Below are 16,030 nucleotides of genomic sequence, written 5' to 3' on the forward strand. Positions count from 1 at the left end.
TTGCATCCATTTTCTAGGTACTTTAAATTTCAGGGATTAATTTAATAAATTGAGATGCCTCATAAGCATAAGTGAAAAGAGCTAAGGTTGAGTGGAGGAGATGTCAATAAAAAATTTTAGAAGCAAAAAAGAAGGGCAAAATAGGATTCAGGAAAATTAGTTATTTTTCCAGCCCTCTGATTCCTGCTCTCACAAACAACTGGGACGTCTTCTAGGAAATGGATGTGTTGCAGCTTTCTGCATCCTCTCAGGGCTCAGCATGTTAAACCAGGTGGTTTCCCAAAACAGGGTGGAGTGTGTTTCTCGGTGTCTGTCAGTTTCTACAGATCAGACACCAAATGGGCTTTGTACTTCCAATGGCTTTACATTTCCAGTAGATGTTTGGCATGGGTTATGATTGCGGTTAATGCACATGTGGTAAACTCTGCACGGGTAGCCTTAGAGACAGATAATCATGAGCATTCCACAGCAATGTCAATGTGAAACTGGAAATAATGGAAAACTCTGCAGTGCTTTATAGCCTAAAGAATGAGGTATAAAAATAAGATGAATTAATGGAATTGAGTTGTTTGTGGTTTCTGGATTTTTTTGGTTTTTTTCTTTTTTAGGCGTTTTTTTGTTTGGGTCTGTTTTTCCTCGATTTATTGTGAATTAGGTGAAGAGTTACAAAAGCAACATCCACTTTCACTCACTGCCGTCGAGTCTATTCCAGCTCGTGGTGACCCTAGGTCTACCAGGACAGGGTAGACTGTCCCTGTGGGTTTCCAAGACTGTAACTCTTTCCAGGAGTAGAAAGCCCCTTCTATCGCCCATGGAGCAGCGGTGGTTTCAGACCGCTGACCTTCTGGCTAGCACATGCAGTAATTCATACACAATCTGAATTGCAGTCCTTTCCTTGTACCGTCATTTATCCCACTTCCTCCTCGTTTGCTCATGCTATTCTTCCTCTGTCCTCACCCTCTGAACTTTGTCTGGGGGAAAATGCTACCCTTCTGATCTTAAATGGTTCACTATTCAACTCCAGACCTGAAGGGAGACTGAGATCTACATTTTGGGGGTGGGGGTGTGGTCCTATCAGTCTCTATTCAACCAGTAAGCCTGGTCTCTTTCATGATTTGAGTTCTAGTGCACATTTTTCCCAGGGGGGTTGTGTCATATTAAGTGGTGAAAAGGATTAAGGACTTCAGCTGCTACCTGAATGATTGGAAATTGTAGTCCACCCAGAACACGTTGGAAGGAATACCTTGTAAGAAGATTCCTACATGATCAGCCACTGCAAACTGTGGAGCAGGGTACTTCTGCTCTCACGCACTCAGGGCCGCCGGGTCTGCCAATCGGCTTCATGGCAATAGTTTTGATTGGAATCTTATATTATGTTGTAAGCATAAAACAGGGAGATTTAAGAAAGAAACTAACATTGTTCAAAGGAATACATTTAGATAAACCTCAAATATTCTTAAGTTTAATTCAAATTTAGGCAAGTTTCTTTTCATTTTGTAGAACTTATTACTAAAATAGACATTCTGAAAAATGAAGAAAAACATTCTGAGAAGCTATAAATTTGTTTTCTCCTTGTTTCTCTCATTTTTCAAATCTTATCGTGGCTGCTTTACAAATGTTTCCCTGTTAGGAAGGGCGAGTAATATGTTTAGGAGTGATATAAGTTACAGATTTTGATAACTTTAGTATTTGCTGAGCTCATGTTCCAATTTGGTTGTATTCCCAGTTAAATCTTCTGTTAGGATGAGAGTGTGTTACCCAGATGACATAAGTGTGATTCCTTAATTTATAGGTGTGTAAATACCTTACCCCTACATATAAATTATAGAAATGATAGTCTAATTCACATTCTGCCAATCTGTGAGTTTTGCGATTAATAAGAGTAGACTTACTACAATCTATTCCATGCTTGGATTCCATACTATGGACCACATGGCTGATAAATTATTGATACACTTATTAGAGAGTTGAAGAATAATTTTCAGTAAATCATAATTGCTCTATTAATTTACAGGGTGTCTATAGTAGATATCTTCTTGGAAACAATTCATCTGAGAATAGCTGTTTGTTTGCCAATATTGTGAAACCTCTGGCAGAAACTGGACTACAACTCTCAAAAAGGTAAACAAAACTGATTTTTCAACAATAAAATGATTTTTTTTTAATTAGAATCTTCATTGTACTTCCAGTGGGCGTGTGAATGTTCTAACTTGAAAAGGCTAGGAAATGCTCACGCAGTCATTCCTGTGCCAGTCCCAGCCGTTTCTGAAGTAAAGCTCTTCTGTGTTAAAAGACAAACCCACCCCACTCCCACCAGATCCATTCCAAATCAGAGTGCCCTGACATCACGTCTCCGAAGCTTCAAATCTTTACAGAGCGGATGTCCTCATCTTTCTCCCAAAGAACAGCTAATGAATTTGAACTACCAACCTAGCTGTGTAAAAAAGGATTCCCAAATTCATAATGTAAAGTATCTGGGGCACCAACTAGAGTACATAATCTTTTAAGGATACAAACCAAATGGTCAAAAGTTTCTGTTATAACTCTCTGGAGATAGAGTTGTACCTCCGTCCTTGGCTTCATGCAAGAAAGAATTCACGCCGAAGCCTGGTTCATGACCCAAGTGAATTTTATGAGAGTTAGAAGAAGTTTCAGGTTTACACGGCACCCATAGGACTTCTCCCAACCATGCAGCCTGGCGGAAATTGTTCAGCGTCAAGCAAAGATCTCCCTCTGGGCTCCTGCCTTTCCAAGGATTCAATGGGGAGGCGTGGTGGACAACCCCTGATCGACCCCATTGGCTGAATTGAATTCACCTGGCCCAGGTGGGCTGATCCAGGTTTATCGCCCACCCATGCCCACCAGCGGGAAACCTGAGCCTCTGAGCATGTGCAGTGCGCCGCCCTTTGTTCCCGTGCTTGGCTCTCTGGGCATGCTTTAACGGACATTCTCATCCCTGCACTCTCTGCCTAACATTTCCTTGTCAAGGAATCTAGCCCCCAACAAATCATCACAGGTCTGGTTGGCACAATTGTACAGCAATAATAAGTAACGATTATAGTAAAGCCAAAAAGACCATGAGAGATAGAAGAGAGACTGAAATAATGGAGTCAGACACATTTCATAGTAGCATGCTCACCTCAATCTCACTTGGCGGTCCACGTGGAGAGAGAGAGATTTATTGCTAACCAAAGATTATATATTCTCTGGGGGCATGCAAACCCCCTAACTACAGGTGAAGACATACGTCTCAGGAAGGGGTTGTACTAAAGGTTATACAGCAGTGAGAGGGGGACAATCTAGGGGTATGCACACACTAGGAAGGGGGAGGTATTGGTAGTACACATGTGACAAGATGGGTGGATCCTAGATTCAGGGATGCAGCCTAATTTTGGATGTCACTGAGCTGGTTTGACCTGTTCTCTGGTTCACTATAGAAACCATTATCAGTAGGGAGTATACCCCACCTTTAGGAACCAGACTGATGGCCTGCAAGCCTTTAGGGAGAAGTAGCCCATTGTCCTTAACAGCAGGGAGGGGGCCTTTCTTGTGGTGGGATCAGACAGTAGTCTGGCAACTGAATGCCTTCAGGGAGGAAGTCTCTTAAGCATCTGACCACCCTCCATATGCTGGCAAATAGCCTCTGATGTTTGGCCTTCTTTGGGGGAGAAAAAGCTGGGGAAAAGTCTCTTTGTACTCTCACATTTCCTTATAATTGTTGTTATACACACAAACCTTGTACAATGAGATGCTATGTTAAATGATTTATTCATGTAGAAATATTGCTCTAAACCAGTGACATGACTCATGAAATGTTATTCAAGCATTGATTGAATAAGCATCTCTGACAACCAGGTCTCCATCAGTAGTGCATCTAACACATTTTGTGACTCACACTTCCAGCCAAGCGAAGTGATGCATAGCCTTCCTGAGCACATGCAGAATGCTGTTTGTGAAAATGCCAGTTCCGTTGCCAGTCCCCATAGTACCGCGTAGGACAGCTGGTTTTACAATTTACCTTAGAGATGGACCTTTGAGATCACCACAGTATAAACAGATACTGTGCTGTTCTTCAGAATGACCAAATACGGTTGTTATTTACAATGATATATCCAGCTGTTGCATTTATGAAACAGATCTATACCAACCAGCAGCCCTGGTGGTATATACCGGTTACACGTTGGACCGCTAACCGCAAGATCAGTAGTTCGAACTCACTAGTCACTCCACGGGATAAAGATGAGATTTTCTACTCCTGTGAAAGATTTGCAGCCATGAAAACCACAGGGATAATTCTACCTTGTCCTATAGGGTCTCTGTGAGTCAGAATTGACTCAGTGGCATTGAGTCATTTTTTTTTTAATGAACTACAGAATCTTCTTGTAAAGGCGAAACTGAGGAACAGGGAGGAAGACGGACATGACAGGACAAAGGAGGGCAGAAACAGAAATAGCTTTATTAGGTGAGAGGAACTCCCGGATGAGGTTCCATGACTTAGGCCAACAGGTCAGGGAAGTCGTGCTCAGCAGCTGGAGGAGGGCTTTTTAAAGGAGTGGTGAGGAATGTAGGGCTATTAGCTTGTGGGGTGTGGAAACCAGGAGAATTGCTGGTCGACTCCTTACTGCTTTCTTCCAGCCGGTAACATCGGCTGCTGCTGACCTTGGGGATGTGCAGGGAAACTTGTGCAGGGCCCGGACCTGCTTCAGCTTAGTCCAAATGGGGGCTGCCTAGTTCAGACCCGACCCAAACACTTCTTAAATTTGTGCTAAATTTCTTCCTTTTTAAAAATCATTTTATTAAGGGCTCATACAACTCTTATCACAATCCATACGTACATACATCAATTGTGTCAAGCACATTCATACATGTGTTGCCATCACCATTCTCAAAACACCTGCTTTCTACTTGAGCCCTTGGTATCAGATCCTCATTTTCCTCCTCCTTCCCCGCTCCCCCCTCCCCCTTGAACCCTTGATAATTTATAAGTTATTATTTTTGTCATATCTTACACCTTCCGACGTCTCTCTCACCCACTTCTCTGCTGTCTGTCCCCCAGCGAGAAGGTTATATGTAGACCTTGTATTCTGTTCCACCTTTCTCCCTCACCTTCCCTCCACCCTCCCAATATCACCACTCTCACCACTGGTCCTTTTTCTTCCTTTTTAAAAAGAGAGTCTGACAAGGACATTCAATAAGAATTCAAAACACATTGACCGAGGTCATGCTGGTCTCATGTCTTTTCCCCAAGTGGTACTTTAAGCTTTAAAGTTTCTTATGCAAAATAAAATAATTCTACATTCACCCCATAAGACGGGAGATAAAACCAAACACAGCAACTCAGTCTGAGGAATTTGGAAGTGTGTGTCTTGGAAGAGACTTTTCATTAAATTCGCAAATATACAATAATGATTTTGAAATTTTTTGTCTTTTTTTTATAAAGAACTTTTGGTACTACACTACCACAGATTGGTACTACTGGACACTTATTTGTACAGACTCGGACAGGCCAGGAAGTTCTTAGTAGGGTGAAGCATTTCATGAAACAATACATCTTTCCAGCTGAAAAGGTAAGTACTGTATAAACAAACAGAACATAGGTGTGCTTGAGGACTACCTACCGATGACTTGTTTCCTTAATTTCTGATTCTAGTCGATGATGCTTCAGTGAAGTCAGGCCTTCTGTGGTGGGATTTGATGCTGAGAGTATGGTCCTCCATGTTTGGCTTTCTTTTTCCCCTTGTGGGGAGCAGTTTAACGGAGACCTTGACTTTTCCCAGTCAACCTGCCTGATTCCCGCCTATCAGCCCGTTGTTATGTGGATTCTGACTCAGGAATCCCATAGGACAGAGTAGAACTGTCGCCTAGGTCTTCCAATGTTGCCTTACCGAAGCAGTCAGTCAAGTCTTTCTACCCACACATCAGCAGGGGTGTTGGAACTGCTAACCTTTCTAGTAGCCGCTGAGCGCTCAACCACAGTGCCACTAGAGCCCCTTGATGCTCACCCACCTGGTCACCCTAGACTGAAGTTGCATATTAAGGTGCTACAGGTTCTCAGAGGAGAAGTTAGAATTGACAGAGGGACCCAGCACGCGAGCTATATAGCTGACTCCTTCATTCATAAAGATGCACAGGCAATCAATGGGGACACAGAGAGGTGTCACAGGTCGAGTTGTGTTACATCTCCTGAGTTCCATATCATAACATATTAAAATGTTTGCACTAAAAGAAAAAACATGTTAAGTGAAAAAGCAGCCTACCCCTTTAAAGAGAAGGTTGTGACTATTTGGTGTGACTGGGGAAGCCACCACCATCTTGTCTTTACCACATAGCCCCATCTGGTCAGTGCGGCCTGCCTTTCCTTGTTATTCAGAAACGTGCACCAACGTTTATCATACGGCTCACTCTTGAAAATGTTACATCGTTTACATGTCACCACACATGTGCATGCACACGTGCACACACACACACACATACACACACTGTTCTCTGCTCATAGAAGGACCCTGAACAGTCCTCAGTCCTAACTGTGAAACACATTTGGGATAATAATTCCAAGTAAATAACTTTTTCAAACTAAGTGAGGAGAAAGTTTTTATAATTATATTCATGATTATTATAGTGGTCTTCAAATCAAACCACGGATGGTTAGAGATTAATAAACCCACCTGGTGCATCCAGTGTCTGTTTTTAACTCTCTTGAGTACTTCTTCTTCATACTTGCATGTATATTTCAAATGTTCTATAGTGGAAAAATCAGCGTGACGATCCTAATGGCCTTCTTAAAGCCCTTGGGGATCTAAAAGTGAGGTGGAAGCTGAGAACATAGAAATCTGTTTAAAATGAAAACACTAATAGCCTATTCTTCCAGTTCAACATGGGTAAGGAACCCTAAAACTAGCTCTGAACGGGACTAGGAATATTGTGTTATGGGGAAACCACTTAACAAAATGACAGCACTGATCATATTTTCCTGCTGAGTCTAACAGTGCTCTAGGGAGTTAGCATTGTTAGCTTCTTCCATTCCAGCAGCCGTAACTTTAATGTGAAAAGCGCATTATACTAGAAATTACCTGTAAACTTATGAGAGTTGTGATCTTGAACCTATATGCTCCAGGGGAGACTCCCAGTAAGTGACTAAAGAACTCGCACGTGAAAGTTGGCATTTTGGAAAGACAGACGAGGCACTAAGCATATTTTCTGCTTTCTTTTTTTCCGTCAACAAATTCTTTGTTATGTTTTCAAAATTAAAGAAAACTTGTCTGTAATGAGAAATTTTAGGTTAACCCTGAGCCCATTCACACACCACAAATAAAGGTTTCCAACATCTAAACAGGTGGACTTTAGAACAGGGAGTATTACATTATGTATGTTTAGGAATAAATATATAAACACTGGCATAATTTAATTTCTCAAAGCTGTAGTATCATCAAAATGCACTCAGAGATTAGGACGGTGTAAGTGTAATACACAGTGCATTTCTTGTTGAACACAATAGCATTGGCTGTTTGCATGGCAACTTAAGAAATGGAAATGACAAACAACCCTAAATAGGAAATCTGCTGTAAAGGAGCTTCCTGGCAGAAGTGGTGACTGCTGCTCTTCCTGGTGCCTGTCCAAGAGCAGGCCTTTCCCTCCTTGAAAAGCTGACTACATACAGCAGGTAGAGCTCATGCTAATTTTTTCTTGGCTGCCTTGTTCCCTTGAGTGGCTAGTAAATCTTCATCCTGAGCCCATGCTCTTTGGAGTGCGGCTTTATCTTTAGGAATTAACTACGGCCTTTGTTTAAAGCACCTTTTCCGAGAGGGTTTGCTTTTGTTTCTGCCAGCTGCCTGCAGCCACTTTCACCCAGGAACACTGTAAACTTACTTTTTAGTGGAGGTGTGTGACTTTAGGAAACAAACTTGGCTGACTTGACTTTAGCAATTTTTTACCTTTTCCACTCAGAACTAAGAACTCTGTATGAGCCCAGTCTGCTTCTGATGGACAGGGATCTTTTAATATTTTTTCTCAGATTTCACTGGCGAGATGCCTTAGATTTATGACAGGTTACTGGTCGTGGTGCTGATGGTGTTAGTAAAGGTGGTGGTCTGAACCACCTTCAAGTCTTGATAAGGACATTCGCTTTTGCCTTCTGTCCCTGCCTGTAAACCCACTGCCACTGAGTTAGTTCCAGCTCACAGCCACCCTGCGGGACAGGTCTGCAGGACGGAGCAGAACTGTGCCTTCGCCTTCTAAGACTGTCGATTGTTACAGAAGCACACAGCTTGCACACACCCTTGACTTTCTCCCTTAGAACAACTGGTAAGTGTGAGCCACCTGCCTTGAGATTAGCAGCCCAATGCTCACCCCCAGTGTCTCGTGCACAGTGCTGTGAAGTGCTGTCCGTTCCACCTCATGGCGACCCCGATACAGCAGAGTGCAGCACGCCCTGGCCCTGCGCCGTTCTCACAGCGTGCTGAGCCCACTGTTGCGGCCAAGTGCCAGTGCAGCTCGGCAAGGACCTTCCTCTTTCCCACTGTCCTTCTACTGATCAAGAATGACGCCTTTTTTTCAGGGACTGGTCTCTCCTGATGACCAAAACACTAGAGATGAAGTCACCCCATCCCTACTCCCTTGTACATATGGTTCCTTAAAGCGCAGGACCTAGGCTAGCATGCATCAGTCTGTACTCCCCAAGACAAACTTTGATCCATCTTGAGGTTTGCTTTGTATTTGGTATGAGATATGAGCCATTTCATTTTTCTGAATATGAATATCCAGTTTTACTACACCATTCAAATGGTTCTTTTTGTCACTGGAGGATGTATTAAAATCTAGTATTAATATGAATTGTCCGTTTCTCTCTTCAACTCTCTAAGCGTTTGAGTAATATATTTTGAGGCCGTCTCACTGGGTGTATGAATATTCTGGTTTTAGTCTCTTGTTCAATTGACTCTCTAACCATTATTTGAGGTCCTTCATTGTCTCTTATGCTGATTTTTGCCTTAAAGTCTTTTTTATTAGACATTAGTATTGCTATTCTTGTTTTTCAATTGCCATTAGCTTAATATAATTTCTCTGTCATTTTTTTCCTGTTTGTTCTTTTATCAGATTAGTTTTGAGAGATTTATCTTCAAGCACAATAATCCAGTCTTTCATTGATATAATTATACACCTTTGCACTTTCAATACACTATATAGTTCTGAATTCTTAGTTAGTACCAATCTTCTGGATTTCTATTTGGTGTGTTTAAAAAATAGTTTCTGGCTTTTTCATTAATTTTGTCAATTTTCCCTTGTGTTTTTCTGAGTTCTTCTAAAAAATTTTCTGTCCTTCCTTTCATATTCAACTTTCTCAGACTTTATCTCAATCCACTGAAAGAATCTAAATACCACTCTTTTGAATTCCTAATCAGGTAGTTCCTATGCTGTTTCTTCCTGAGCCAGGTCTTCTGGCTATGCGTTTTGGTCACTTGTTTGACTGCCTTGTTTCTTCATGTTAAATGAATGGTCTGTTGTCCTTGACCCGTGGTGGTGTGGTGCTGTTTGTACTTAATTGATGACTGCATTTGGGTGGCACCTTAGGCCTTCAGCATTTGCCTCCTGGTTGGTGTCAAATGGAATGGGAGTGTGTACGCAGTTCTTTGTGGGCTGTTTTGTAGCACAGTTGAAGGTGGGTCTGGCTGGTGTTGGCTAGTATCTGATGACCAGGTGGCACAGTATGGTCCTTGCCCAGTAGGTGTGGCTGTCTGTAGGTAGTACAAGGTGACGGAACCATGGGGACAAGGTTACTTTCTCATTGTCATCCACCAGTGTGAGCCCTTGTATTGGTTCTAAGGATGCTTTTTTGATTGAAATAAAGTCAGGATGCAAAAAATCAAAAAGGTGTTGCTGTAGGTAAGCCTGCCATTCACCCCATCTGTCTCTTGTCTGGCCATTTATATTCAGCTTTTTCTCCTAATCTGTATTCAGTCCTGCTCTGCCCTTTCCTCTGAGGCTGAGGGTTTGGGGATTAACATCTGTATCTGTTTAACTGGGTCTCTTGTTCCTTTCTTGTAGTGGGTTTGTGTAGGGTACCTGAACAGGCTCCTTTCTTGCTACCAGTCTTCTTTTTAAAAAAATAGACATTTTAATATTTTATAAGACTACTTTCATTTTTGACCTAGTATTTTTTCATTGGACTGCCTTAGGATGGGCTCTATCAGTATCTAGTGTGCCATATTGCTAAAGTGGAAGGATCAAATCTTACTGCAAGATCCTCGAAGTCGGCTCCGCTCGGCGAGCAGGGTCAGAAGAGGAGAGGCCGAAAGGTTCCTTCTCTCGTTCTCTTCTAGCTGAGCTGGCGAGGCCAGCGCCAGAGTCCCAACCATTTCCCCTTTGCCTGCTTCTCCTGAGTCTGGTTGTCACTCTGTTATTCCAAGCTCTTGCGCGTCCCATAGGCTTTGAGCCTGTGCAACTACTTCAAGAGGCAAAATGTGGATTTCCGAGGGAAGCAGGTGATCAGACTGGGTGCAGGGACCAGCATCGTGGGGATCCTGGCTGTGCTGCAGGGAGGGGGTGTTACCAGCACTGATCTGCCTCTGGCTCTGGAGCAGATCCAAGGCAATGTTCAGGCCAACGTGCCAAGTGGAGGCCAGGCCCAGGTCCGTGCCTTATCCTGGGGGATTGATCAGCATGTCTTCCCTGGTGACTATGACCTGGTACCAGATTGGGGCTGATATTGTGTACCTGGAGCCCACCTTCCCACTGCTGCTGGGGGCCCTCTGACACCTGTGCGGGCCCCACAGCACCATCCATCTGGCTTCCAAGATGAGAGAAGAGCATGGGACAGAGAACATTTTTCAGCACCTCCTTCCTCAGCACTTCTAACTGGAGCTGGCCGAGCAGGACGAGGACGTGAATATCAACATCTATAGGGCCAGCCACAGAGGGCCAAGACCTGCTTGATGTTACCCACTCTGCTCCTGGGTACCCCTTGTCCTAACGAAGGAACGGCCATATTTCAAAAGCCATAAATAGAAGGACCCCCAAAAAAGATGGGTTTCCCTTCCCCCACTCCTCCTTTTCTCTTTGTTCCCCTAGATTTTCTTGGGCAGATGCCTGCTTGCTAAGAGTCTAAGACCCTAGCAGTGCTCATCTTCGGACCCAAAGGATGTTCTCAGTTCCCGTTCTCGAGGCGTGTTTGAGGGGTGTCCATAGTGTCCGTGGGGTAGGAGATCAGTGAATGCTAATAGACAAGACGCTCACTGCCCACTTCCAGTCCTGCTCTTGTCTCTTTATGCTCCATGGATTACACCCCCCGCCCCCCAGGTTCTTTGGACTCTTTTCAAAGGCTGAGAAGGAAGAGCATTTAAGATCTCTTCTGCCTCCAAAGAACTCAGGCTTTTTGCCTTGGGGCCTGAGAAGAGAGAACATTTGTGATGTTTTGTTTTTTTAAATCTCCTGGAGCAGGGCAGAAGGCACCAGGGCTCTAATTGGATCAAGTCCTCCCTGTCCCGACAGGAGCCATAGCCACCACACCAAGCCCTCCTCTGGCCGGTAGCTCCTTCGACCCTTTGTGGATTTGGCACCCTGATCACAGACCATCGCCATGCCCTGCAGAAGAACTCTGGACTGAGTTGTAGATTCCTCTCCTCCTTGAACTGCCTGTCTTTAGGCTTCTAGACCCCTTCATTTCTTCCTTCCCAGTGCGTTCTGCCTTCACTTTCACCTCTTTTCTGTTCGCACGTTGTCCCTTCCGACAGGGCCATAGAGCCATCTCTAGACTGCCATCCTCCACTCTCTTCAAACCATTCCGCAAGCTAAGCTGTTGGTGAGCTTCCTAAAACCAGCTCTTCCTGCATCTAGCAGCAAGAACAGATTCCTCTGCTTGGGTCTCAGTCTACCTCCATGTGATTCCAAATACCCTTCTACTTCATGCCCTACTCCTCAGCTATATGCATTGGAACTTCTGGCTGGTCTACACAAGATGTTCAAACTTTGTTCTTCCTGGTGACCTCATGCCTGGAAGCCCTTTATCTCTCTGTCAAAGTCTCCATAGGTCTTCTTACATGTCCCTTCTTTCCTGACAACGGTCTTTCCTACTCCTCTCATAGGATGTGAGTTCTTTCTCCCTGGGAACCCTTGCCTTTGTTCAGCCTGCCTTGTCTGCTTTGAATGATGAGCTTACCTCTGTGGCTAGGCCTGTTCTGGACCCCTCTCTAACTCTGGTGGGCAGGAAGAACCCGTCAGCAGCACCTAGGAGGACAGGCCTGGCGATTCATAGCCTTGAAAACCCTGTGACACCCGGGGTTGCTGTGAATGGGAACTGACGTAACCGACGTGACAGCAGCCTCCTAAAGCTGAACATAGTTCCCGGCACGCAGTAGGTGCCCAACAAATCTTTTGCTTATTCAACAAAGATTAACTCTCTGCTTGTTAAAGAGTCTCCACTCCATTCTCCCTCACGGACCTTGGACAAATTTCTGCCTGCCTCACAGGTTTGCCATAGATCATAAATGGATAGTAATTAATAATGATGATGAAATTAATAATAAGAATGGTGAATCACAATGTAAATAAAGAAATATAAGGTTTTTTAAAAAGTTCCTAGAAGTCTATTGTCTAACACATAGGCAGAAAGTTTTGTGAGCATCCAGCTTTCATATTTTATGTAAGCCTTTATGTTTTCATTTTAAATTATGTTAATTTTATAATCTTCTTTGTCATTGTTTACATTAAGGTTATCAAGATAACCTATTTTCCTTTCATTACTTTAAGGAAGTAATTGAGTTTTATGCTCAAAATGGAGATTCTATGGATAAGTGGAAGAAACCTTTAGTGATTGAGAAACTCAAGGTAAAAAGAAGAAACCTTTTACCATTAGAAAATGTATATACTTTGTACACTGGTGCATATGGGAGCTGGAGGCACAGGGAATCCAGGGTGGACGATACCTTCAGGACCAGGGGTGTGAGGGGCGAGGCTGGGAGAGTAGAGGGTGAGTGGGTTGGAAAGGGGGAACTGATTAAAAGGATCCACATGTGACCTCCTCCCTGGGAGATGGACGGCAGAGAAGGGGGGGAAAGGAGACTCCGGATAGGGCAAGATATGACAAAATAACAATCTGTGGATTATCAAGGACTCATGAGGGAGGGGTGAGTGGGGACGGAGGGGAGAAAAAAAGAGGACCTGGTGCAGAGGGCTTAAGTGGAGAGCAAATACTTTGAGAATGATTGGGGCAGGGAATGTGCAGATGTGCTTTATACAATTGATGTATGTATATGTGTGGATTGTGATAAGAGTTGTATGAGCCCCTAATAAAATGTAAAGAAAAAAAAAGAAAATGTATATACAAGTGTGTCTTTGAACCATCACATAACTCGATGTCACACAACAGCAGAATTATGTCAGTAATAACATTTTAAAATAGTAAGTTGTAAAATAGAAATGTAATATAAAAATTAGCCTCATTTTCTTAATACGGTAAATGCTGAAGACAGCCTCTTACAATTGTTCAAAGAAAATATGTATTTACTCAACACTACTTACTGCCAGCTGTTACTGAAGGAGGCGCAAGTCACTATAGGACAGTTGTCCCAGATGGTCGTAATCTAAGGTTAATGTTTTCAAATCTTAACAGTAACAAATGTGAGGGATTTAATGGTAGAAAATAGTACATTTGGCATGATTATACTGAAATGTGGAGGATTTTGTAAAGACTATGATTAAATAGGACATACTCACTCACATAAGTAATTTAGTTTTTCAGTTAAATCTAAAGAAGCTTGGAGGATAAGACATTTCTTTTACAGCTAAACCACTGATCTATAATGAATTATCAGTTGGTTTAAATGCTCAAGTAATTGGATGTTTTAAATTCCAAAGTAAATAAATAAATAAATTGTAAACATCAAGTATCTTTTGAATATAAACTACTTTGGGTCATGCTAAATTATGATCACTCTGACATGTTCATTGCCTTGACAGGAGATGGCCAAAGCAGAGGGCCTCTGGAACCTGTTTTTGCCAGCTGTGAGCGGTCTCAGCCAGGTGGACTATGCCTTGATTGCTGAAGAAACAGGAAAATGCTCTTTTGCTCCAGATGTCTTTAATTGCCAAGCACCAGGTTACTACATTATTTAAAAAATAACAGTGATTTTGCTAATATTTTCAACAGTGTTTAAAATTTCTCGTTTTATGACAACATGGGCCATTTTTCTATTAAAAGCCATTAATTTATAAATTTGTCTATACAGCTATTTTTGCTGAGTGTAATTTAAATATAAAAATGGATCTACAGTTGTTCGCAGTAAGTTATTATTTTGTTAATTATCGTTATATTAAAAGTGCTGGAGAGTAGATTGGCAACATAAGGATCTTGGTGGGGCTTGGACATTTCTATGGCTAGATGAAATGGGTAGAGAGTTCTAAATCTTTTGACTAGCCTTACTACCTTGCCATTCTCACCAAGTATTTTTATATCATTTACACTATGTCAAATAGTGTTCTGGATCCCTGGGATGGAATGGTAAATTAAATCCACAAAGATCTCTGACTTCATGAAGCTGAAATTTTATTAATGAGAAAAATTAACAATAAACATAATAAATAATTAAATAGTAAGTTGAAAGGTGAAAATTGCACTGAGGGAAAAATGAGAGCAGGGTAGGGGAAACGGAGTGCTTCTGAGCAGGGATTGTGATTTTAAATCGAATCATTTGTGTATGTTTTTCAAGGTGACATTGGTTAATGGCTTGAAAAGGTGAGAGAATTAGCCATACGATGTCTGAGAGAAGCTTGTTCATATCAGAGGAAATGTCAAGACTCCCAAAGCAAGAGTGTGGTTGTTGTATTCCAAGAAAGGCCAATGTGGCTAAAGTGTCTGGGGGAGAAGAGGCGAAGAGATCAGGGATGTGAAGGGCACTGGATTACTTAGGGCCTCCAGGGATAGGGAAATGAGCCACTGGACAGTCTTGGGTGGATGCGTGACAAGACGTAACTCAGCTTTGGACAAGACGTAACTCAGCTTTGGAAGAGTCTCTGTGGTTACTATGTTGGGATTTGACTGAGAGGCAAGGAAGAAAGCAGTGAGTCTATTGTAATAATCCTGGTGAAAGATGGTGCTGGTTCTGAACTGCAGATGTGTCATAGGGAGAGTGAGAAGTGTAAAAATTATAAACAAATTTGTAAGGGAGAGCCAAGAGGAATCCCTGATTGGATGTGGGATATTCACAGAGGATTCAAGGATAACTCCAAGGACTTTCATGTAAACAATTGGAATGGTGGAGGAAAGAGGTCAGTGGTTCTTGAGAATGTTGAAAGGAAAGCAGTAAGCCTGGGATGTTGTTCATAGGCAGTCCTCCAGTCTAGATTTGCAGATCCACCTCGTAAGGACCTTTCTTAAGTTCCAGATCCCCTGAACCTATCCAAGGAGATACTGATTCAGCTAGTCTGGGGCAGACTCTGGGAACTCTTCTTCAAGATACCCTGGTGACTCTGATTTTGTCAGTCAGGACTAGCCTTTGATGTGTAGCAGGGGGATGGTGGTACTATGTCCTCGGTGTCCCTGAACAACTCAGAGCTCAGTGTCGCCTTCTATTGTATGACTCTGGTATGATAGCTTTCTGGAGTTGGTTTGACAGCTACAAAGATGAAGCAAAAATACTGCTACAAAATCACAGAAGCTAATATTAAAGAAAACTGCCAAAGTGTAACCCTATTGTGTCTCAACATGTCTTTCCTTTGGGTTTAAATACTCCCGAACCCTTCCAGAAAGAATCGTACACTCTGATTTACACCACATCGAAATGGCAGTTTGGGTGTTCTTGAGGCACTGAAATTATGTTCCTTTGACATATTGAGTTTGGGGAACAAAAAGATATCTGAATAGGCTAAGATCAGGGCTAAAGGGTGAATGGGGTAACATTTCCTAAAAAAATTCCTCACAGGCAGCCCTTGCGACCCTAAAATAAAGAAAGCAGGTGCATTGTCCTCATGGGAGAAGGAACAAATGCTCCCTGGTGCACCATTGCCGCCCTTTTCTTACCAGTGCAGTTTCCCTTTTCTTAAA

General features: G+C 42.7%; 1 protein-coding gene and 1 pseudogene across 1 annotated transcript in view; both read left to right on the plus strand.

Annotated features, from left to right (window-relative positions):
* ACAD11 (acyl-CoA dehydrogenase family member 11) overlaps positions 1 to 16,030 on the plus strand; it is a 110,812-nt gene that overhangs the window by 43,237 nt on the left and 51,545 nt on the right. Inside the window, exons 8-11 of the mRNA XM_075546924.1 lie at positions 2,015 to 2,121; positions 5,441 to 5,567; positions 12,739 to 12,816; positions 13,948 to 14,086. Coding sequence (XP_075403039.1) covers positions 2,015 to 2,121; positions 5,441 to 5,567; positions 12,739 to 12,816; positions 13,948 to 14,086 — 451 coding nt within the window. The remainder of the gene's footprint in view (positions 1 to 2,014; positions 2,122 to 5,440; positions 5,568 to 12,738; positions 12,817 to 13,947; positions 14,087 to 16,030) is intronic.
* On the plus strand, positions 8,395 to 10,948 carry LOC142444525 (EEF1A lysine methyltransferase 3-like; annotated as a pseudogene).

This window comes from Tenrec ecaudatus, chromosome 4 (genome assembly GCF_050624435.1).
Source record: "Tenrec ecaudatus isolate mTenEca1 chromosome 4, mTenEca1.hap1, whole genome shotgun sequence".
NCBI classification, from domain to species: domain Eukaryota; kingdom Metazoa; phylum Chordata; class Mammalia; order Afrosoricida; family Tenrecidae; genus Tenrec; species Tenrec ecaudatus.